The sequence below is a fragment of the Sceloporus undulatus genome, chromosome 7 (assembly GCF_019175285.1).
Source record: "Sceloporus undulatus isolate JIND9_A2432 ecotype Alabama chromosome 7, SceUnd_v1.1, whole genome shotgun sequence".
Classification (NCBI taxonomy): Eukaryota; Metazoa; Chordata; class Lepidosauria; order Squamata; family Phrynosomatidae; genus Sceloporus; species Sceloporus undulatus.
The window spans coordinates 30,870,376-30,894,590 of NC_056528.1; the positions used below are offsets into that span (position 1 = coordinate 30,870,376).

The window sequence follows — 24,215 nt, forward strand, 5'->3', positions numbered from 1 at the left end:
GCAACTGTGGTTTGACAAGGACTTCAGCCTTCTCTTCCAAAGAGCGCTGGTGCTTTACAGAACTACAAATGAAATTGGGGTTTATTTATTTGTTTGTTTGGACTGCAGGTTCAGAGTCCACAACTGCACTGAGAAAGCAGCCCACAGAACGCGTCGTTGAAAATGATACACTTAAAGGACTTGGGTCCCACTTTGGCCCAAAACACATGGCAGAAATAATCCAGTTTGAGACTGCTTTAACAGCCCTGGCTCAATGCTAGGGATTTCTGGGAACTGTAGTTTTGTGAGACTTTTAGCCTTCTCTGTTGCCACAATAAATCACAGTTCCCAGGATTCCCTAGCACTGACCCAGGGCAGTTGAAGCAGTCTCAAACTGGATTATTTCTGCAGTGTGTTTTGGACCTTCATGAGGTATTTGGGAATCTCTGACAGGGACCTCTGGTGTCTCCCCAAACTAAAAATCCCAGGATAACATAGAATGCAGCCATGGCAGTTGAAAGCGGGATCAAAGTGCTATAATTCTGCAGTGTGGAAAAGTCCAGCACTCTGAAGGCCCCCTTGCCAACCTACCAAAAAAGCCTCTTTTTTCGGCACATGAATGCACAAAAGGGGAAGGCTTGGGTTGCTGTGGGACTTGTGAGGATTTCCAGAATCAGAGAGCACTCGCTGTGTGTAGCTTTGCTTTGTAGGTGGCATGGGCTTGGGCTGCTTATGGACTGCTTGGAACCGTTACTTTTGCATTGCGTCTCTCCATATTGCCATGCTGCCAGAAGGATTTGGGGGAGATAAATGCTGGGTGCCAAGGGCTATATTTCAGAGGAAGGAACTGGCCAAGCCACCCAGCATTCCTTGCTTAAGGGAAAAAAACCCTATGATTTAGTTAGAAAAAATGTATATATGTTTGTTTTGGTCACTATATATGTATATGTGTGTGTAGTTTAGGTTTGTGAATATACAGATATGTCTTGTGTATAAACGTCTAAAACCCTATGAGAGATGCAGGGGCTCACCAGAGGTCAACGGGCGACATGAAGGAACACACACACATATATATTTATAGTGCAAAGAAAACAACTTCCCCCCAGTTGTGTTCCTTAATGGTTTTGGGAAGCCCCAGCCAGTGATAAACCACTTGTGGAAAGACTTTAGTTTGCTTGAAAGTAGGATAACAAAATAACTTTGACCTGTAAAAGGTCACAGCACTGGGCTGATTTGTTTAAAAGTGACTTTCCCACAAGCAATATGTGTGTGCGTGCGTGTGTATTTTCCAGCCCTGCTTCTTCCAAAACCGCCTGTGAAAACCCTGAGTTGGGATGGCTGTGCTTCCAGCGCCCAGAAACTCCCTCCAGAGTTACTGTTTTTTGAATGGCTGCTTTTGAATTTATGTATTTATTTATCAGATTTTTTAGATCCAAGTCAAGGCAGCAGAGATTTCTGTTCTGGTTCAGGTTCTGTTCTAGTTCACTGTAAAAGTAGCATAAAATCATGAGGAGCCAATGTTTGAGGCTCTGCGCCTGTTCCAGTCCTTGCATGATACAGTACCAAGCGATCTCTTCCAAAGCTTTGCTGCGTTGGCTGTTTAGAGGAGCAGGGTTTTTTATACAGGCGAGTGGGCAACTCCAGATGTTTTGGGCCTACAACTCCCATCAGTCCTAGCTGGCATAGCCATTAGTGAGGGATTGTGGGTGTTGCAGGCCAGAAACACCCAGAGGGTCACATAGTCCTAATCCTGGCCTTTATTTTCATGAAGTCCGCTGACATACTTTTCTCTCCTTGCTTTGTGGTTTCTCCCAGTTGTTTAGCTCTGTTCTAAATGGATTCCAATGAATTTCCTGGCTCCTTGGGGCCCCTCTCTCTGCCCAATAAGCCCCTGATCGGTGACCTCCCTGCAGACATGGAGTTTGGAGAGGATCTGCTGGCCTCCCAGACGGCCTCCATCCCACAGGGCTCTGCTGTCCAGACCCAAGAGATGGAGTGGGAAGCGCCCAAGCAAGCCGCCTTGGCGAGTGACTCGGATGTCAGCTTGGTGAAAGAGGACAGCCTGCCAGACCAAAGCAAATCCAATAGTCTGGCCCCCGATAAACCTGCTGCCTTGGAGAAGCCCAGGCTCCTGGACAGCTTGAATAAAAGTGACAGTCGGGCGGCCCTCGAGAAGTCCGAGGATGTGGGCAACTCGGACAAGTCCCATGGTTCTGGGGGCACAGACCCTGGACCAGAGGACTCTTCCCCACCAGCATCCAAGACTCCTGAGCCAGAAGCTTGGAAAGAAGACGGCACACTGAATGCTGATTCCAATGGCCCCAAAGATGGCCAGGTGGAGGAGGCCCCCTCTTTACCTTCCCCAGATGTGGTGGAGGTGAGCAGCACGCCGCCTTCTCATGAAGTAACCACCTCACCTGGCGGCTCACCCACAAGTCCGCGGCCGGCTAAGAAGGCCCGCTTGAAATCCCCACGAAAAAGCTCCCCAGTGCGAAAGGAGGTGGCAGAAGCCGTGGCGGCAGCAACTTCCACGGAGGAGACCAAGGAATCTATCCTTAACAGCACTCCGGATCTTCCTCCGGAGGTGACTGGAAGTCCAGTGGAAGGGGAGAAAGTTAACAGCACCAGCCAGAATGAGGCTGCAAAGTCCAGAGCACAAGAGACAGGGCAGTCAGCTCCAGCTGCAGGTGGGTGAACCAGAGGGGTGGGCTCTTGCTAGCCTCTGTCCCCCTGACATTTTGCTTTTGCAAGCAGCGGGAGGCATGGTGGCTGCATTCCTCTTACAGAAGGAGGTTCCATCTTCCTGGTGTGGTTCTCTGTGCCCTCCTTCTGCCCAGGCTGTCGTGAGGGGGGACCCTCTCTTGCAAGATCCTTCCACCTCCTTTTCCCCAGCCTAAACAAGGGAGCCAGCCAGCCTGCCTTCTCTCAAACAAAGCAACTTGTTTCCCACCCTGTTCCCAGCAGAGTGATGCAGTTGTATGAAGTTTGCTGGAAGCTTTGCAGTGGCATCACTTCTCAGTCCCTAGCCTTGATTTTAATGGCCTCTCCCCATCCCCTGCCTTCTTTTTGGAGCATCACAGGCAGCTTTGGGTCTCTTTTGTGCTTCTTTTTTAGGAGAAGGTCCTAGTGCGACAGGGAACGACAAGCCAGTTGAAAAGGTAAGGAGGGCCGTGGTGGCAGCCTAGCTGAGTAGTCTCTGTTCCATTCAGATCCTCCCAGCTCTTTCCTTTTGCCTGCACTTCATTTTTTTGCAGCAAAAGAGAATCAGTTGTCCCATTGCTCTTCTGCAAATGTCCCAGGCTCAAAAGTTACCTGTACTATATGTCCTCCTCCCCCACCCCATGCATATATCTCTGTATATGAAAAACCAACATCTTAAATTGTGAGCCTGAGGGCAGGGCTTCCCTTGAGTCTGCAGGTTTCATACCCCGCCTGGTGCTTTTAGAACATAAATGTCAGGGTTTCTTCAAGCTGATGGCCACTGCCCTGTGATGATGAATCCTTGGTTTCTTCCAGGAACAGAAGAGGAGCGAACGAGCCAGGAGGTCAGAGGTGTCTCGGCCTGAAATAGTGAATTCCTCAGAGAGCAGTAAGTCACTTGGTTGGTAGCTTGAAGCTCATTGTTAACACCAGGCCAGACCATTGGCCCCTCTTCCTCTGGATTGTGTGCTTTTCAGTAGCTTTCCATGGTCTCAGGTGGGGCTGCTTTCTTCACAGCTTCCAGGTCCTTTTAACTGGAAATGTGAGGGATTGAATTGAGGACCTTCTGTGCACAGAGGAAGCACTCTGTGACTGAACTGAGGTCCCTTCCCTGAAAAACAACCTGATATAGTCTAAATTGAGAACCAGTGTGGTGTAGCAGTTTGAGTGCTGGACTAAGACTCTGGGAGGCCACAGTTTAAATCCATACTCAGCCAGGACTTTGGGCAGGTTACACTCTGTCAACCTCATGGGCCTAACTTCAAAGGAGAACAAGGACATTGAAGAAAAATGTAGGACATTGCATTACTGAAAACACTAATATAAATGTAAATTCATGCTTCTTCATGATGGTCAGACTGGAGGACATTTTGAAATTCCTTCTGGACAGAAGGCTGAAGTATAGGACATGTTCTGGAGAAGGAAGATGTCTGGTCATCCTGTGCTGACTTTCTCGCTTGTGTCTCCCAGTCCCTGTTTCTGATGAGGATTCGGATGGCATGGTGGACGACCCTAATGACGAGGACTTCGTTCCCTCCAGCGTCCGGCGCCCCACCCGCATGTCTCTGCGCAACCAGGCAGCCCAGCGGGCAGCGGCCCGCTCCACTGTTGCCAAGATGACCTGTGCCAACTGCCGGACACCCCTGCAGAAAGGCCAGACAGCCTACCAGCGGAAGGGGCTCCCCCAGTTATTCTGCTCCAGCTCTTGTCTCACTACCTTCTCCAAAAGGCCCCTCCACAGAAAGAACTGCACCTTTTGCAAAAAGTAGGTGCCTTCCCTTCCTTTATTCTTTTTGCCATCCCTTTTCGCCTCCTGATTGCTGTGTCTGGCTGCCTTCAGCCTCCTTCCTCCTCTTGACCTGTTGGGACCCACCTTTGTGATCACACTTCTCACCTCCTGCCCACTTGTTGCTTACCCCTATTTGCTCTGCCCTTGCTTGGGTGAAGCAGGGGCCCACGAGAGTTTCTCCCTCCTCCTTGAATGTATCCACACTGTCCACTTGCAGCACTGTGATAATACTGCCCCTTGAACGCTATGGAGTCTTGGGATATGTAGTATTGTCAGACGCTTAGTATTTTTTTAGGATTTTCTTCCAGTGTTTGTGGTTTAGGGGCATGCACTGCACCATAGGTAGGCAAAGGATGACCTACAGGTCACAGGTAATCCCAGAACCCTTTAGGATTTAAAACACCTTTTTTCTTCAAAGGCCTTGTGGGGATTTGGGGTTGTTGGTTTTTTTTTTTTTTTTGTTTGTTTGTTTGTTTCCTTCTGCACTATATTCGGCTCAGGGGTGGCCTGACTATATATATATATTAAAGATCTCTCCTGGGCTTAAAGTGGCCTAAAGGGGGTCAATGACACCTCACCCATGCTAAACAGGATATTGGGGAGCAAAAATATTTTTTCAGGAGGTGCAGCCCACCAAGATCTTGGAGGGAGGGCAGTGTAGTTGCCTGCCCCTGAACTAGAGAATTCCTTACTCCCTTGCTGAACTACAAATCCCTGGATTCCACAGGATGGAGCCATGGCAGTCAAAGTGGTATCAGAGTCCCATCATGGGGTGGCGTGAATACACCTGTATCTAACCAATACCCTTCCTATCTCCAGGGAGATCTGGAACACCAAGGAGTCCGTGGTGGCCCAGGTCGGCTCCGGCAGCTCCTTCCACGAGTTCTGCACCTCCACGTGCCTCTCGTTGTATGAAGCCCAACAGCAGAAACCAGCCTCCCAGGCCACAGAAGCCACTGACACAGTCCGTTGTAGCGTGTGCTACAAAGCTGGAGAGGTGAGCATGCCCTTGGCTCTGGGAGGCAGCATGAAGGGGTGAACAGATAGAGGAATCTCCTCTAAGATCCTAGGGCCATGATGATGCCATGAGGCAAGCTGAATATATATAGAGGAGGGTGGGGTGGATTATAGGGTGGGAGATCTGTGGCTTAGAAAGAAGTGATATTTGGAAGGAAGTGGATTGCCAGGTTGAAAAAGACATTATCCGGTCATATCTGCTCACATACAACACTTGGGCCTGACTGATGACGGGAGAGATTAAAAATGGGCACACTTGAGTTTTCAAGGTGCAGAGCAAGGAATGTAATGCAGGCCGCTGGAGGGTTCCATGTGAGGTTCTAGTACTCATCCAGAGCCTCCTGCCCACAAAACCCATCACTCTTTTCTTCCTCCTGGCCAACAATGTTCAGCCACTGGGGGATACGGCTGAGGGGGCCAGCACTTTCTCCCTCTCTCCCTCCATGATGAGTGACACCTCTGCTTCCCCTGCAGATCCAGCATGAGGTCAGCAACGGGAACGTGGTCCACCGCCTCTGCAGCGACGCCTGCTTCACCAAGTTCCGTGCCACCAAGGGGCTGAAAACCAACTGCTGTGACCAGTGCGGCCTCTACCTGTACAACAAGGGGCTGCAGCTGGAATATCTCCTCCACGAGGGGCAGCAGAAGCGCTTTTGCAACACCACGTGCCTCAACACCTACAAGAAGGTAAGAGCCCAGGCAGGAGGGGAGGAGAGAGGTTGTGGAACCCTTCCTCTGTCTCTTCTTGCAACAAGAGACCTGCAAAATCCTTCAGGGGTGGGCTGCTCCCTCCCCAGCCTGAGAGGTTTTAAGTGTCCTGGGAGGGGAGGTTGTAGAAAGACTAGCAGGTTGGCCATCTTGGCTTGGATGCCTCTGTGGGTGAGTGTGTAAGAGAGCAGGAGCGTGCAAGTGAGTGTGTTCCATCTGTGAAGCAACTGCATGTGTTGGGGGGTTGGAGCATGAATGAGCCCACCTGGCAGCCATCCCCTGTGTGCTCTCTCTGCAGAAGAACACCCGGGTCTACCAGTGCATGTGGTGCAAGACTTACTGCAAGAACTTTGACATGCTGACCTACAAAGACCGGAATGGCAAGATGGGTCTCTTCTGCTCCATCTGCTGCACCACCTCCTACAGAGTCAAGCAAGCGGGCCTTACAGGTAATGGAGCACCAGTGGTACCCTTTGCCCTCTGGTAGACACCACAAGGAGGCTAGGCAACTGGTGTTGGTGGGGGAGTGGGATGCAGGGGTGGAAGAGGGTGGCAAGTGGAGCTGGGCTGAGGCCTCTGATGCTGTCGGGGTGCTTTCAGTGTGCTGCTGGACTAAGAGGGTGTGTGTGTGTGCGCTACGTTCTTCTGTGTGTGAGATCTCGCTGGGTCTTCCCATCAGCCATGCTGAGAGTTGTCTGAAAGAAATAACTTTTCAGGCTCTAGTGAGCAGCATCTTGGGATTGTTTGTGTGTGTGTGTGTGTGTGTGTGTGTGTGTGTGAGAGAGAGAGAGAGTCTTTCACAGGCAGTCTGTCCATTACCTTCACCAGCCCTCCTCTCTCTGCCTTTCCTCCTTCGCCATCCCAGGACCCCCTCGGCCTTGCAGCTTCTGCCGGAAGACCCCGTTGGAGTTGTGCTACTACAACAAGAACGAGCAGGTGGTGTACCAGTTCTGCAGCCCCAGCTGCTGGACCAAATTCCAGGTACATACAGAGGCTCTGCCACCGTCACAGTGACGGAACCAACCCCCAGGAAACGGGGTTCTCTGCATGGCTGCGATCTGGTGCATCCATCAGACTCCTGAAAAAAGGCTCTCTGCTTTGATATATTTTTCTCTAAAGCAGAGAGAGAGGGGGGGAAATGGGAAGCTTCTAGCTCTTGATGTTTGCTGAGAAAAGCTTTGAATGGCAGAGGCCGTGTCTCCTAAAAGCTCTTAAGGTGGGAGGCGGTGTAGCACTTCCCTTGGCCAAGAAGGAATTGCCCATTCCCTCCCAGGGTTAGACAAGCTGTCCTGTCTGGCCGTTATGACAGAAGAGTAACGTTGTCTGTGGCTTGTGCGTTCAGTTTGCCTTCTCATCTCCTGGTGCCATTTAATAAGAAAAGCCCATATTCTCCCCACCCTGCATGCAAAGCTTTGCTAGCTTGTTTTATGGGGCTACAGCCCTCTGCTACCTTGCCTTCCAAAGGCCAGCTTCTGCTCCCCCCAGGTGCCCCATAAATGTATGGCTCCTTCTGTCCTGAGGCCCTGGGTGACATTTCCAACCCCCTATCCCCTCCTGACCATCCCACCCCTGCTTGACCACTGGCAGCTGCTCTATATTCTAGAACTTTATGGCCACCCCTTCTCCCTGAGAATGTTTGCGAACGCTCTGACATCACAGAAGCCTGGCCTGTGGCCAGAGATGGGGTGGCGGCGTGGAGCAGGTTATTGAAGGAAGGCAAGCTGTGTGCATCTCATTCTTAGCTTAACAATATATATCTATCTATCTATATATGATGTTGAATCTATCGTGGGGGTTGTTGTCTCAAAATAAAAGCTGTGTCAACTTCTGCTGATGCCGAAGAGAGTGTGTGTTCTGCTATCCAATAAATCAGTCAAATTAACATTTGTGTGGTTTGCATAATTTATTCTACTCGCAGAATGTTATTGGTCTTGTTCTGCCATTGCCCAGGGGCAAAACCCTCTTCCTTCCCAGGAGCAGCTGGACGTCCCCTGGGAAAATGCGGTCTGGGGAGCCTCCCGGTTACTTTTCCCCTCCTCTCCCCTTTTCCTCATACAGTGGGATTCAGTCAGCCCTCCGTGGCGGGAAAGGGGGACATGGGGGGCTTGGGTCTGCAACCAGCTGGGGTTGGAGGGCATAGAGAAGGGGGTACTTAGGACATGTGGAGAGAAGGGTAGCAGTGCGTGGACTGGGCCCAGGTGGATGTTGATGGCATAGGGACAGCCTGCAGTGTGCTGTGTGGTTTGGGTGGCAATCCACTGGTGAGGAAGGAGTCGGAAAAGTTTGGGGTGGATGGGAGGGAGGGTGCGTGCAAGCTTGGAGGTCTTTGGGTGAAGAGTTATGGGGCTGGGCAAGCGTCCGACGGGTGCCCATTGTGCACAGAGGTGATCCCATGCCCCCTTCTGAATCTCTCCCCTTCCCTCAAAATGCAGCGCGCCAGCCCCGAAGGTGGGATCCACTTGACCTGTCATTCCTGCCACAACCTCTTCACCGAGAAGCCCGAGATCCTGGATTGGAAGGTGAGGCCAGGGTGGAAGAGATGGAAAGACCGAGCATGTCCTGGGGGTGAGGAGGGTGTTGGAGCCCTCAGCTGGGTGGCCATTTCTCTAAAGACAATTTGTGATCGAGGTGAGGCATGGTCAGTCCCACTTTAGCCTTGCTTTCTGTGGCCGGGGTGTGTGTGTCATTTCGGGTGCACATTCACAAATGTAGCACTGGTATTGCAGGTTAATGGGTTTGTGAGGCCTGCAACTCCCAGAACCCCACAGCTGGAGGACTCTGGGAATTGCAGTGCACCCCAGACTCTCAACTGGAGCCTGGTGGTTGACAGTGTCCAGAAGTGATGGTGATGGTCAGGGTGGGGTCAGTTTGGGAGGCTGCCCACCCTCGTGCCCCCAGTGCTGCCCCTTTCTGACGTCCATCCGCCTTGGCCTTCCCGCCTCTCCCTCCCTCCCTCCCTCTCTCTTTCTGCCAGGACAAAGTCTACCAGTTCTGCTGCCGGGACTGCTGTGAGGACTTCAAGCGGCTGCACGGGGTGGTCTCCCAATGCGAGCACTGCAAGCAGGAGAAGCTGCTGCACGAGAAGATCCGCTTCTCCGGGGTGGAGAAGAATTTTTGCAGCGAAGGTACCTGGGGGAGAAGTGGGGGAGCATGAGCATGGAAGAGCCCTGCCGGCAGACAGGAGGAAGGGGCCCGGGGGCCGCGAGAGGGCAGGAGGGGGCCAGGCGGAAGCCTCCCTTGGTCTGGGGATGCAGGCGGCAGGTCTGTGCCTTCCGCCTTGTTTGCATGGGGCAGGCGAGGACTCAGGCTGGTCCGTCACTCGGAAAAAAAATAATAAAGCTCTGCTTAGAGCCAGAGAGGTGAGCGATGGCAAGTTTTCCCCCCGTGGTCGTTGTCGTCCCCCGTGTTGTTCCTACCCCACCCTCGGGGGCCAGTGCAGGATGGAGTTTTGCTGTCAGGGTTCCTTTGCGTCGTCATCCTTGTCTGCTTTGCTGCGTCTCTCTCTCTCTGTCTCTCTCTCTTCAGCCCTTCTTCTGGGCTTTCCTCGCCGCCGGAGTGCCCGCCGCACTCCTCCGCTTCGCCTCGCCTCCCCCCGGGAAGGTTTCACCCCTGTTGTTTCTCCGCAGGTTGTGTGCTTCTTTACAAACAGGATTTCACCAAGAACCTGGGCCTCTGCTGCATCACCTGCACCTACTGCTCCCAGACGTGCCAGCGGGCCGTCACGGAGCAGCTGGAGGGCAGCACTTGGGACTTCTGCAGCGAAGACTGCAAAAGCAAATACTTGCTCTGGTACTACAAGGTCAGTGTGGCTGGGCCAGGCTGCCCTGAGGAAAAGCGGCATTGCTGGAGGGGGAGAGCCCCTTTGAGCTGCAAGGGTTGCCCTGGGTCTTTGGTTTCATTTCATCACCTTTTCTCTATGTTTTTTTAAACTCGTCAGTCAAAAAGCTGTGAGCACATGAAGATGGCATTTTTAGAGTGGGCCTTCTCAGTGGTTGCTCCCAGTCTTTGGAACTGCCTGGCTCCTGTGTCGCTCTCTTTTCTATTCCAATGGGCCTTCAGGAACTCACTGCAGAGGCTGTCAGAGAAATGTGTTCTTTAATGGGCTTTTCTTGTTCTTATAAGCATGCTCTTTCCTTCGTGTTATTTAATAGGATGCTGTTTCATTGGTTTTGAACTGGTTTCAGTTCTGTGAATAGCACGATTGCATTTTAGCAGTAGCTTTTTGTCCTGCATTTTTGCTAATATCCTCGCAGGTTTTTTCTTCTTCTTCTGTGTTTTAACTTTTGTAAGCTGCCACGAGTCCCAGTTTTGGAGGGAAAGGTGGGATATCAATAAATAGACAAGAACAGTTGTAACAGTGATAATGATATCATTGAAGTAGAGTATCGAAGGAAAAGGCTTGGGAGGGCTGGGGCACCAAACTCTCTGCTACACTGTTGTGCTTTAAGTCCCACTTACAAAACTAGATCTGTTTGGCCAAAGCCTAAAATAGCTTTCCATACAACTGGATTAGGGAGGCATTGGTAGAGCTAAGGATAATTGACTGAAGCTGCTGCCACATTGCAGAATGAATGGAGTTTGACATGGCTTTGACTGTCATGGCTGCATCCTATGGAATCTTGGGATTTGTAGCTTCTTGTGGCACCAGAGCTCTGGGACAGAAAAGGATAGATATCTTACCACATGGCAAATCCTAGGATTCCATAGCATGGATCCATGGCAGTTAAAGGAGTGTCAAACTGCATTAATTCTGCAGTGTAAATGCAGCCTGAGTTACATGGAAAGGGCAAGAAGGTTGGAAAGAGCAGAGAGGCAGAAAGAATCGGCTACTAGTCTTCATTTCTAGCCCCTGAGCCTTCAGCCAAAAACTGTGCCCTAAATTCATTTGTGAGTCTGAACTAGAGACCTGTTGAACAGATCCTAGAATCCTAGAGTTAGAAGGGACTTCAAGGGCCATATAGTCCAGCCCGACCTTGCCATGCAGAAATACACAACAAATGGAGGACCAAATGTTGGGAACAACGGATTCAGTGACTTTTAGATGTGGACCTTTTTCTTTTTAAAGACATTGGTCCAAAACACACCGCAGAAATAATCCAGTTTGAGATTGCGTTAACTGCCCTGGCTCAATGCTAGGAAATTCTGGGAACTGTAGTTTTGTGAAACATTTAGCTTTCTTTGTCAGAGAGCTCTAGTGCCACAATAAATTACATTTCCCAGGATTCCCTAGCACTGAGCCAGGGCAGTTAAAGCAGTCTCAAACTGAATTATTTCTGCATTGTGTTTTGGACTTTATTCTCTCTTATCCGGAGGGCTAGAGACCTGCTCTCTGTTAAAAGGGAGGTCACCAAAATGCTCCCCAGAATCCTTGGGACCTCAGTACTTGGAGGAAGATTGAGGCCACATTAAAACTTGTTTTTGTATTCCTTTTAATGAGTTTTAATGTTTTTAATACATAATGTTTCAACCTGATACAGTAGGGCCTTACTGTCCCGGACTTGCCATCTACGGATTTAAGCATCTCAGGGAGGCATGGTTGCACATGCATGTAGCCACGCTAATAGCCGTGGGCACAGTGTGCCACCATTAGGAACAATGGTACTTGAGGTCTTGCATGTTTTCCTATCCACAGAGGGGTCTGGAACAGACCCCCTGCAGCTACGAAAGTCCAACTGTAAATTGTTTAATTGCTTTTTAAATAATTTTACATTTATACTTCTATCACATTTTTGTGCAACTTTTAATAGGTATGGTGTCAGGTATGTTGTTAGCCACCTTGAGTCTCATGGCTGGGGAAAAGACTAGTATTATTTAAATAAAACCATTTGGACAAGTCACACACTCTCATCCTCCCATTTAAGGTTCACCTTAAAGCTGCCATATGTTAGAAATGACTTGAAGGTACACAACAACAAAACCATTTGGGGTGTGCATGCTTTAAACTTTTTAAATTTGTTTTAAATGGCCATAAAGTTCAATGATTTCAGATTGTTTTTTTATTATTATTATTATTATTATTCTCAATTTTAAATTGAAGCCCAAATGATTTAGTGGTTTGAGTGTTGGACTATGACTCGAGATCAGGGTTTGAATCCCTGCTTGGCTCTGGAAACCCACTGGGTGCCTTTGGGAAGGTCAGACTTTCCCATCCTTAGAGGAAGGCAAAGGCAGCCCCCCCTGAACCAATCTTGCCAAGAAAACCCATGATTGGTTTGCCTGGAAAGCACACAGCAACAACAAATTTTAAAATAGTTTCAGATGAGTTTTCTGTAGGATGATCAGGATGGGAATTTAGGAGAATTTTGAGCAAAAACCATTGACTCCTGGCCCTGGGGCAGGGGCACATGCAGCCCATAAGCTGCACTTTGCCCACCTCTGCCTTCGATATTATGGGCTGTACCTCTTCTAGTTGGTAAATAAGATTCAGTGCTGTGCCACTGGCATTTTTGTGACCCCTCTTAACCCTGCCGTTTCCTTCTTCCCCTGGCGTTTAGGCGGCTCGGTGCCACGCCTGCAAGCGCCAGGGCAAGCTGTTGGAAACCATCCACTGGCGAGGGGAGATCAAGCACTTCTGCAACCAGCAGTGCCTGCTGCGGTTTTACAACCAACAGAACCAACCCAACCTAGACACTCAGAAAGGGCCCGAGAGTCTGCTGAACAGTGAGTAGCCGGCGCTTTGGCTAGCCGAGAGCTGCGAGGGAGCTGTGGGGGGGATATGGCTGAGCTTTGAGAGCAAGATCCTGCACTGGCCCCCGGAGGGGGTGGGAAGAGGCGGGAGGGGACCTCGCAGGGCGCGTGCTGCCCACTCACCCCCTTCCCTCCATCGCTAACCTCTCTGGTTCTATGACACACAGGGCCAGCCAGGAAAAGCCGGTGCCAGGGCTGCCGGTCGCTCCGGTGCCTAGCCGAGAGGCTCCAAGGCGGCTGCCGTGGGCGGCTGTCTCTGTCTCTCTTCTCCAGCGGAGAGCCCCCCGTGTAGGGCCGGGCCGGGCCGGGCTGGGCCGGGCCGGGGATGCTCGGTACTCGCTCGGTCGATCGGTCGCCCTAGTGCCTCTCCCCAGAGTCAAAAACTAAGCTGTGCTGGGCCAGGTCAGTCCTGCCTGGGATGGGAGGCCCTCCTTTGAGGCCAGGGGAAGGGCGCCGGGCCCTTCTTCCTCTGAGCTGGTGGTGCTGCGGGCTCCCGGAAGCTCTGCTGGGAAAGGAGTGAGGACGCACGGAGGACTGCCCCCCTCCTTCCCTCCCTCCCGGTGTCTTTCCCCCTTTTCTCATGTTTCTGGGGGCTCTGCTCAGGACTCTGCTTTCTTCCCTCTCCTGGCCCACTCCACAAACCTTCTGCCACACGGCAGTCGTTGGCCCTCTAGGGTGACTGGTGGCCAGGCTGGCTAGGGGATTCTGGGAGGTGCAGTCTTGTTCCACCACCCCCATCCCATAGCTTTCCAAATCTTTGGTTTTGGCTGCATCTTTTCTTCTTTTTTCTGTCCTTTTTTATTGTTGTTAAAAGCTCAATGTTGTGACTGTTGTGTAAATTATGCAGATGATACGTACATGTGGATACGTGGTGGTTAGCCATAAGGGCTAGGAATTTGTGTTACGAGAAAAAAGATAAAGGGATGGGATTTGTAGGATGCTGCATTGGGGGGAATGCCAGCTTCTGCCATTGGCAGGGAGGTTGGGAAGTGGCCTTGGTGCATCCGCAGAATAGAAAAATGGTCCCGCAAAGTGCTGGTGAGCGGAGAGGGCAGCAGCGGCTTCCTTCCAGTTCCTCCCAATTTTTCTGCCTCAACATTCGCCACTCAGTACCCTCTCCCTTCCTCTCTGGCTCCCAGTTTCCCCAGTATAAGCCACATGTTTCCCTCCATGAATTCTTGATGGTATGGCCTGACATTTTCCAGTGGACGGTGGATTCTTTAGTTCTCTTGTCACGCGTGCCCAAACGCTGTATGTTTTCTGCCAACCCCTAGAGGTGCATCACAAATCCTACTCTTGCGCTCCAGGAAACGTCTTGACTTGGTATTTTTGAGGCCTTCTCACAGAGACCCAGGTGTTCAGCTCTGTAAGGAAGGAGGGATTACCCCCTGCCATCCTCACCTGGAGAAGTGGGGGAGGAGGAATGTATGGACGAAGCTCCAGAGTCCTATCAGCACCAAGCAAAAACATTTCCACGAGGCCTCCGACCTGCCTGGTGCCATCTGGGCACAGCAAGAGAAGCAGCAGCTCACGCTCCAAACACCCCGCATTTTTTTTTATCATTCCAGGTCAGACTCCGGAACCAAAACAGCCTTCCTCCGCCCCCCAGAAAGCAGAGACCAACACGGTGAGTGGTTTCTGCCAGTGGACAGCATCATTTTGTTAAGACGTCAGGGACGTTCAGGTGGCTGCCAGCTCACAGAATGATAGAATCACAGGATTGGAAGAGACCCCAAGGGTCAGCCCTTCCATGCCCATTCAGCCATACAGGATTTCGCCATCAAAGCCCTCCCTGTGACAGATGGCCATCTAGCCTCTGTTTAAAAACCTCCAGAGAAGGAGACTCCACCACACTCAGAGGCAGCATGCTCCACTGAGGTTTGGCGGTTAGGATGGGAAGGGGTCAGCCTTTGGCCCTGACGCAGGAAGCCAGCTGCCTTAGACTCTGTCTCTGACACAGTCCTGGGGGTTTGTGGGCCCTGGGTTTGTTGGTAGCGATGCAGAGGCGCAGGGGAGGGTGGCTTGTGGGAGAGACACTCTAGGCACTGGCTCCTCTGGCTACTGATGCATGTCCTCCTCTTTGGATACCTGTCCAGGTGCCCGCCAAGAACAGCTCTGCCTCAAGAGCAGCCAGTCCTCCCCCGCCATCTCAGCCGCTCACCCCTCGGAAGAACAAGGCCGCCATGTGCAAGCCCCTCATGCAGAACCGAGGGGTTTCATGCAAGATAGAAATGAAGTCCAAGGGGTGCCAGACAGGTATGGAGAAGCGTGAGGGAAGGCCTGGCTTTCAGTCTTGTCTGCCCTCAGCCTGGTGCTTTTGCAGCAGATGATTTTGCAGGAGAGCGGAGTATGCAGCAGGGGTGTGCTTTTCTGTGTACCTCGGTTAACAAAGCCACTGGAAAAGTCTTTTTGAAGCTGCCCTGTACCTTACCACTGGAAATAGCAGTAACTATTTTAGCAGCATTAGCATTGAGAGAATGGTAAAAAGGGGTATTGGAGGGCAGGCTTTCAGTGTCAGTTTGCAGCAGTGTGTTTGCAGTAAGCAATGCCCTAATGCTTGATCTGGTAAAGAGAAGAAATATGCTTTACCTGATCCTAGTGCAGCTGTTAGTGCCTCCCTATAACAGGCAAGGTAATCAGCAGCTGTCTCCAGAATCCCTTCCTGAATATGATTGAATTGCAAAATAAAGCCAAAAAGGGACATCAAAAAGACCTGTCTGACCAACTACCCTGCCTTCCTCCCAGCATTTTTTAAAGCTTAAATATTTGACCACCAAAATAGAAATCATCAGAAAAGTACATGCTTGTGAAAGGAAGAAAAAGTCATCCTGGGATGCATTTATTAAGAGTAGCTTTCAAGTAGTCTCTGCAAGGTTAAATATGTTTTTGTTTCACTCTGCAAGGCTCAGCTGGCTTGGCTGTTTCATTTTCTGCGTGCCTGTTGTTAGTTTTAAATGAAAGGTTTGCTAGAACATGTGATGGTTCAGGCACCCGTGCCTATTCTTTCCATGTTGTTTCTACCTCTGGTATCAAATTTTCTCTTAGAGAAGCCATGTCCAGGAACACACGCCTGCTTTGTTAGCTAAGGCATACCTCTATTTGCCCTCACTGTGCCATGCCTCATTTTGCTGCCTGCCTATGCTCTCTGCTTGAAGCTGGTGGGAAAGACCCATGTGTGAAGTTGCGGGGTTGGAGCCGTGCATGCCAAGAAAGGACCCTCTCCCTCCTGATGAACACTTTCTCTTCCTCCCTTGCCAGAGGATGACTGGAAGCCCCAAGTGGTTGTGCTGCCCATCCCCGTGCCCATCTTCGTGCCTGTGCCCATGAACATGTACTGCCAGAAAGTCCCCGTGCCTTTCTCCATGCCTGTCCCGGTGAGTTTGGTTTCCGAGGCCTTGCCTATCCTGTCCTCACTCCCCTCTCCAAGGTATTTTTATTTATTTGTGATCTTTCCTGGCTGACTTTTTCTCTCCCCGTTGCCATCTCGAGGTGCCTGTGCCAATGTTCTTGCCCACCACGCTTGAAAGCACAGAGAAGATCGTGGAAACCATTGAGGAGCTGAAGGTGAAAATCCCATCCAACCCCCTGGAAGCTGACATCCTGGCCATGGCCGAAATGATCGCAGAGGCTGAGGAGTTGGACAAAGCTTCGTCGGACCTTTGTGGTATGTTCCAGTGGTGTTGGGCTGAGCTGGGGTCGGGATGGAAGGCTGCCTGGACTGTGGCTGCAACCCCTGGCCACACTTCAGCCAGCAGGGAGCAAGAAACTGCCTTCTGGTCCTTGGTGCATTTGTAATTTCTCTGCTGGCATTGGTTTTTGTTTTGATTTTTAAAGACCCTCCCCTGCCAGCGGGAATGACTATGTGTTAACTGATCAAATAAATACAGAGATCCTGTAGCACCTTTGAGACTAACGGAAAGAAAGAAGTCGGCAGCATGAACTTTCATAGACTGAAGTCTACTTCCTCAGATGCATTTGGAAGTAGATTGAAGTCTATGAAATCTCATGCCGCCAATTTCTTTCTTTCTGTTAGTCTCAAAGGTGCTACAAGGTCTCTCTACATACTGATTCTACAGACTAACATGGCTATATCTTGGAATTCTACCAAATAAATGCAGAATACAGGTTGAGTCGCCCTTATCTGCAATCTGGAATACTCCAGAATCCAAAACCTTTTTACTTGGATGGCTGAGATAGTGACATATTTGCTTTCGGATGGCTCAGTGTGTACAAATTTTGTTTTGTGTGTAAAATTATGTAAAAGATGATGTATAAAATTGTCATTGGATGTATAAAGTGTATATGAAACTCAAATGAATTTTATGTTTAGACTTGGTCCCATCTCCCAGATATTATGTACATATGTACAAATACAGGTATTCCAGAATCCCCCCAAATCCAAAATGTTTCTGGTCCCAAGCATTTCGGATAATGGAGACTCAACCTGTATATTTCAGAGGAAGGAACTGGCAAAACCTCCGGTTTATTTGTTTTAATTCATCTTTTTAGGATGAATTTTTAATATAACTGATTTCTTATTTTAAGGGGTGGAGGGTAAAACTTGAGATTACTGTATATGTTTATTTTACTATGTTTTGACTGTTACTGTAAGCTGACTCGGACCTAATCGGAGTAGGTGGGATATAAATACAAGTTTATTATTATTGGTATTATTATTAACCACCTCTGAGTATTCCTTGCCTAAGAAAACACTCTGAAATTCATGGGGTCGGCATAAGTCGACAGGCAGTTTGAATCATGATACCCCTTGAAAAAGTGTGCTTTGGAAATACAGATTTTTAAACGTTGGCTGCATCTTGAAGGCCATCCACACTGCAGAAATAATCCACTTTGACACCACTTTAACTGCCATGGCTTTATGCTGTGGAATTCTGGGAATTGTCATTTGTTGGGGTGGCGGAGCTGAGCCAGACTCTGCAATCTCCTCCTTTTTTTTTCCAAACGCGGCTTTGCAGCTTCCAACTGTCAAAATACGGCAGTTAAACTGCCAAACCTCTCCCAGCATTCTGAGAGCTGTGATTGGCTGGCTCTGCCCCACGCTCTCCATCGCGGCCACCTTTTCTGTTCTACCTGGCTCCTCTGTTCTGGCTGGTAAATAATAATAATAATAATAATAATAATAACAACAACATTTATTTATTTATTTATTTATTTACATCCCTCTGAAACGCAATTGGGGGGCGGCTGAAGGACCCTCTGCCTTCCCCGCTCTTTCTCCTTTTCTGACTAGTAACCCTTGTATAAGTTCATGCCTTTCTCCACAGACCTAGTGAGTAACCAGAGTGCAGAGGGCCTCCTGGAAGACTGTGACCTCTTTGGGCCGGCCAGGGATGACGTGCTAGCCATGGCTGTCAAGATGGCCAATGTCCTGGATGAGCCAGGCCAGGACCTGGAAGCTGACTTCCCCAAAAGTAAGGGCTGGCGGTGGTCAGTGAGTGGGAAGGGGAGGATGCAGCAATGGAGTATTGCCACCTCTTCGCTTGAGAAGGGCGAACCCAAAGGAAACCAATACTGTGCTACTCAAAGCGGTGCTTTGCAGTCCGGTGTTGGTCTCTGAATAATCTGCTCTCAGTTCATAGAGAGTTTTCAGGAAAGAAAGAAAGAGTTTTAGCCAGTGGGAACAATACAGTGGACCCTTGATATCTGTTGGGGTTTCGTTCCTGTGGATAACAAAATCTGTGGATGGTCAAGTCCCATTAAATATAATGGCACAACAAAATGGTGTCCCATATATAAAATGGAAAGTCAGGGTTTGCTATGTGGAATTTATACTTGTCTGGAATATTTCCAAGCCGTGGATGCTTGAATCCATGGATAATAAATCCACAGATAAGGAGGGCTGACTCTATTGTACCGTCTCTGCTACATTGGGAAGCAAAAATTCTCCCACATCAGATAGCTTAAGAAGCACAGCAGATGGCCCAGTGAGTCCCTGCCCTCTGTCACCCTCCATAAAAGCCCAGTGGTCTCTGTCAAGGTTGAGAAGCTGGTTGGCAGGATAAAAGGTGCCGCCTTCTGAGCATTTGATGGTTGGGAGGCTGTTTGTTATGTTTGATGTCTTAGGTGAAAAGCAAAGCTCTGAACATTCTTTCTTAGACAAGTTCTAGAATACCTGGTCATGCTGGCTTGGGGATTCTGGGAGTTGTTATTGAAAGAGTAAATGTTTCATTGTCCTGGAAGGGCTCTGGAAACTTCTGGAGGGCTGCATGCATCTTGGGGGCCTACTCCACCACTTCTGTTTTGTCCCCTCCCCAGATCCCTTGGACATTAACCCTAGCGTAGATTTCCTTTTCGACTGTGGCCTGGTGGGCCCTGAGGACGTCTCTTCCGAACAAGACTTGCCGCGGGCCATCCGCAAGGTGAGTTGAGCCCAGATCCGTCCTTATGCTGGAGAAACAGCTTTGCATGCAGAAAGCACCTGGAAAATCTTCAGCAGATTCTGCCTTCTTGTTCTGTCTACCCCCCCCCCCCCAATTTTTTTGGGGAAACACTCTATATGTAATCTGCCTACATTCTCTGCTCTTCCCCTCCTGTCCCCCAAACAGAGCCAGAAGCGCCTGGTGCTCTCGGAGAGCTGTTCGCGAGACTCCATGAACAGCCAGCCCAATTGCACGGCGCTCAACTATTCCTATGGGGTGAATGCATGGAAGAGCTGGGTCCAAGCCAAGTACGCTGGTGGTGAAACCAGCAAGGGAGACGAGTTGCGCTTTGGCCGTAAGTTGAGAAAGGGAGGATGGAAGTAGGAATCCCTAGCAGGCGGGAAGCACCTTAATCCTTGGCCATGGTCTGATTCCTTTGTGATCCCTGCAGCCAAGCCCATGCGGATCAAAGAGGACATCCTGGCCTGCACGGCGGCGGAGCTGAACTATGGCCTGGCCCAGTTCGTCAAGGAAATCACACGGCCGAATGGGGAACGCTACGAACCGGACAGCATCTATTACCTCTGCCTTGGCATCCAGCAGGTGAGGGCCTGGTGTGGCACCCCATGTGTGCCCTTCTTCTCCTCATCTGTGCAAGGACAAAACACAGTGCACGCTCTGTCTCCCCACCTCTCACACACACCTACTCACAACCAGTCCTGCCTCTCTGTCTCTCACACATTCACACTCACTCACTGGCAAGGAGAGAGCGGCCTTTATTGCATGGCTAGCTTTCTGCCTCTCCATGCTGCCTAAAAAGCAGTGGCACTTTCTCGTTACACAGCAAAACTGTCATAGCTGAGCAGTGCAAGGGGGTCTTATGCCTTGTCAGTCTTTCGTACGTGATCCAAGCTTTCACCTGCCAGAAGGAGGGTTGTGGGGGGAGAGAGAGTAACTCCTCACACCTGACTAAGGAGTGGGAGGTTTTGTATGTCTGGTCTAAACCCTATACTCTTCTTTTCTCCCAGTACCTGCTGGAGAACAACCGCATGGTAAACATCTTCACGGACCTCTACTACTTGACCTTTGTGCAGGAGCTCAACAAGACGCTGAGCGGCTGGCAGCCCACAGTCTTGCCCAATAGTATGTGGCTATAGCATATGGGGAAGGGAGGAGAGGGAGTGGGGAGATCATCTCTAGCCATCCCTGGAGCTTCATGTTGCCCTCAGGAACAGAATTGGCCTGATGCTGGGAAAGGATGCCAAACAGGCTGGTTTTCTGAAAGGCAGGCCACTGTGCTTTTGCCTCAAAACCTGTGGATGAGGTCATTCACAGATCCTAGATACTACCAATTTCTGGGGAACAATGATGGAAGCAAGGGACTGTTTCCTTTCCCCTCCACTAACAGGTTTCCAAAGGCTGAGTGCTGGTCCAGTCTAGGGATGGGTAGACTATAGTTGTCTAGTTCCCATCTTGCTGAGTAGCATAAGAGAGAGTAGTTTATCAACATCTAGAGAGCTGTAGATTCCTCACACATCTAAGTCTAGAGAGATTTCTTAAGTACTGACTTTGGTAATCAATGACAAGGAGAGAGCTACTACTCTGGAGGTTTCAAAGTCCAACTCCTTGTTGTTCTATCCTAGTGTTCTTTAGTTGGCACACATTGCAATATATTTAATATAATAGCCATTGCATGCAGGGTGTTTACTGCTCTCTGTGTTTTTCATACATTATCTGTCATCAGCTTGTTTTTGCTGCAGTTAGAAGTGGTAGGGTACTACTGGACAAAATCCAGCCTTCATGAATGAGTGGAACAACTGAATTGAATAGGACTGGTTGTGCACCGCTAACATTGATCCAAAACACACTGCAGAAACCATCTAGTTTGAGACCACTTTAACTGCCCTGGCTGAGTGCTAGGGAATTCTGGGAGCTGTAGTTTTGTGAACTCTGGTGCTGCTTTAAACTGCAGTTCCCAAGATCCCCCAGCATTGAACCAAGGCAGTTAAAGCAGTCTCCACCTGAATTATTCTTGTGTGTTTTGTACCATAATTGATTCTAAATGTGTCTGTGCTCTAGCTGGGGAGGGCCACCAAGGGTTAGTGGTTTGAGTGTTGGATGGTGACTCTGGAGACCAGGGCTGAAATCTTCCCCTGCTAAGTCAAGTGTCCCTTGAGAAAACCTCATAGTTCCTCCTGACTTGGTTCTGGTCAGGCTCATGCAGCTGGGGAGGATCAGCTGAGATTTGGTGTGTCAGCTGTGAGGCAGCAGGCCCTTGGCTCTCTGGGTATTGACAGAAGAAAATGGAGGCACATCTCAAGATCCTCAAAAGATGGGTTTTTATCAGTTTAAAAAACCCTTCAGTTCATGTTTTCATTTGTCTAGTGATTGGTTTGAGAGCTCCTCGTCCAGACGTTTCTGAACTTGGACTCTAAGTTGCACATATGTAAACACAATATGCAATGTAAGTTTAGTTTTACGTAATGCAGTACCATTAATTTACCTGTTGCCCTTTTATGATTTTAAATAGTCCCCCAGAATGCTGTGGACAGTCTGACACAATTTAAAAGGGCAGTGTGTGTGTGTGTGTGCTCTTGCTTACTTACTTACTTACTTAATAAACCAACCATCTTTTGAGCAGCTTGAGACACATCACCCATTTCTTCTGTGGGTTCCACTGGGTGCTCCCCAGTTTCCGTTTCCTTTTGCATCTCCTGGCATTGCAATGGAGATAGGATCACCAGCCCCACAGGAATGTAAGATGCCCTAATCCTGGACTGAGAAAAATGCTGAGCTGTTCCTCCCCGCTACATAGTTCTTGGCCTCCCCAGAGCCTTGTAAATTTTGGCTCAGAGGCCTCCCCATCCCTTGCCTTGTGGCTTACTTAGGCTGTTGGGTCTGTGTGCTTGCAGATGCGGTCTTCTCCCGTGTGGAAGAGGAGCATCTCTGGGAGTGCAAGCAGTTGGGTGTCTACTCCCCCTTCGTCCTCCTCAACACGCTCATGTTCTTCAACACCAAGTTCTTTGGGCTGCAGACAGCTGAGGAACACATGCAGCTCTCCTTCACCAACGTTGTGCGGCAGTCGCGCAAGTGCACCACGCCGCGGGGCACCACCAAGGTGGTGAGCATCCGCTACTATGCTCCCATGCGGCACCGGAAGGGGCGAGGTAGGGAACGCTCTCCCCACGCATGTGCTTCTCCCACCCACCCACCTGCCCACTTGCCCATGCTGGGGCTGATTCGGGCCTGAACTGACCACCTTTCTCCCACAGACGGCAGCCTTGGCAAGCGGAAACGGGAGGAGGACGCACCAGTCTTGGAGCAGCGAGAGAACCGCATGAACCCCCTGCGCTGCCCAGTCAAGTTCTACGAGTTCTATCTCTCTAAATGGTGAGAGTCGGGAGAGAGTGGCCAGCGCTGGCTGGTATCAGCGTTGCTGTCGCTACCTGTGATGGCAGAAACAAATATGAGCTTTAAAATGGTGGGAGGGAATCGTTTCTGTGTGTGACAAGGGCCCACATGGCAGTAGCTGCACACACATGGGGAACCTGCACAGCCTTCTTGAAAATGGAATGGGCAGTGTGTCCAAAAGAAGATTAACTATTTCCAACTCTCATATTCATACGTTACTTGCAGAATTCTGGTCAGTGAGCAGTGCAACAAGTTACCTTAAAAACCCAAAACCACAGTGATCAGTGGCATGCACACTACTTCTTAAACACTAACAGCCTGGAACAAGGGTCTTGGGCCCAACCTGACCTCCTATTCTCTTTCTGTCTGTCTGTCTGTCTGTCTGTAGTCCTGAGAGCCTTCGAAACCGCAACGACGTCTTCTACCTGCAGCCAGAGCGGTCGTGCATCGCGGAGTCACCACTCTGGTACTCAGTCATCCCCATGGACAAAAGCATGCTCGAGAGCATGCTGAACCGCATCCTGGCCGTGCGCGAGATTTACGAAGAGCACAGCCGCGGAGGAGGCGGCTTGGACGACGACATGGACTGAGGGGAGAGACTGTGGGGGCCCAGCACCACTCCGGCCGGCCATGGGGGGACCTTAGGGTGAGGCTAGCATGGCTCACTGAACCTTCCCTGTCTGGGTCAGGCAGGCATGTGGGAGTATTTCCACTCCATGCTAGTGAATGGTTCCCAACCCCCAGAGTGGAGCCATGCCATGCCATGGCCCCTTCTCTTCCTTCTTCTTCTCTGTTTCCCTCTCTGCTGCCTCGGAGTGCCTGCTTGCCCACCCCTCTGCCCTGGCCTGCCTGGCACCACACTGACGGTCAGGGCAGGTCAAGGCAAGGCAAGCCTGTCGCCAGCTGCTCTTCATCCGGGAGGGGAGGCGATGGCAGAGAAGTCCCCCTAGCAGACGCTGAACTGACACAGGAGCCCAGATTTGGGGGCACAACTACCCCCTTGGGTCTTGGCTCCTTGTGGGGCACTGCGTTCTCTCTGCGCGGGGGTCCAGCAGAGGAGCCCACCTTCTTGCCTAACGGTTTGCAATCCTTCCTCACTCACACCGACAGTTGAAGACTCTTCCTCTCTTTCTCTCTTCTGTGTTGGAGGAACAGAGCCTAAAACGACATCTAGAGCACCTCCTGCTTTGGGGGGGCTTTGTTTTGGTTTTTTGTTGGAAGCCTAGCTTGGCCGAACCTCCCTCCCCTTGCCAGCTGGTGGTCCCCACTCCTCCTGCTCCTCCTTTCCCCCTTTGTGTGTGTTGCGTTGAACTCTGAGCTATGGCCGGTGGTGGTGGTGGTGATGCCCGTCTGTTGAGCCTGTATATATTGTTCTGGCCCAGCCTCTGTTTGTGTCCTTGTTGCCAGTGAGCCAGTTGCGGGTCTCGTCGTCGTAGTGATAACCGGGGGGTTAGGACCCGCACTCCTGCGCCCCCCAACCCACGTCTCTCTGGAAACCATTCATTTCAAATAAAGGCACAAAACATGCCCCTCTGTCTCTGCCT

The 24,215-nt window shown here is 50.4% G+C and overlaps 1 protein-coding gene across 3 annotated transcripts; it reads left to right on the forward strand.

Annotated features, from left to right (window-relative positions):
• Window positions 1–1,788: 1,788 nt before the first annotated feature.
• Window positions 1,789–24,198, forward strand: ZMYM3 (zinc finger MYM-type containing 3). Of its 3 annotated transcripts, none has more exons than XM_042479693.1 (24): window positions 1,789–2,666; window positions 3,094–3,137; window positions 3,496–3,568; window positions 4,150–4,444; window positions 5,288–5,465; window positions 5,960–6,172; window positions 6,492–6,642; window positions 7,059–7,174; window positions 8,626–8,712; window positions 9,168–9,318; window positions 9,820–9,992; window positions 12,688–12,853; window positions 14,449–14,507; window positions 14,977–15,136; window positions 16,139–16,254; window positions 16,370–16,544; window positions 18,166–18,312; window positions 19,157–19,260; window positions 19,447–19,615; window positions 19,712–19,863; window positions 20,289–20,403; window positions 22,173–22,427; window positions 22,533–22,650; window positions 23,060–24,198. In XM_042479693.1, the coding sequence occupies exons 1-24, from the start codon at window positions 1,814–1,816 to the stop codon at window positions 23,259–23,261; spliced, it is 4,272 nt and encodes a 1,423-aa protein (XP_042335627.1). In that variant the 5' UTR covers window positions 1,789–1,813; the 3' UTR covers window positions 23,262–24,198. The 3 variants fall into 3 exon arrangements, with proteins under 3 accessions (XP_042335627.1, XP_042335628.1, XP_042335629.1); XM_042479694.1 differs by having other exon boundaries at window positions 22,173–22,381; window positions 23,060–23,198; XM_042479695.1 differs by lacking the exons at window positions 9,820–9,992; window positions 12,688–12,853.
• Window positions 24,199–24,215: the final 17 nt, after the last annotated feature.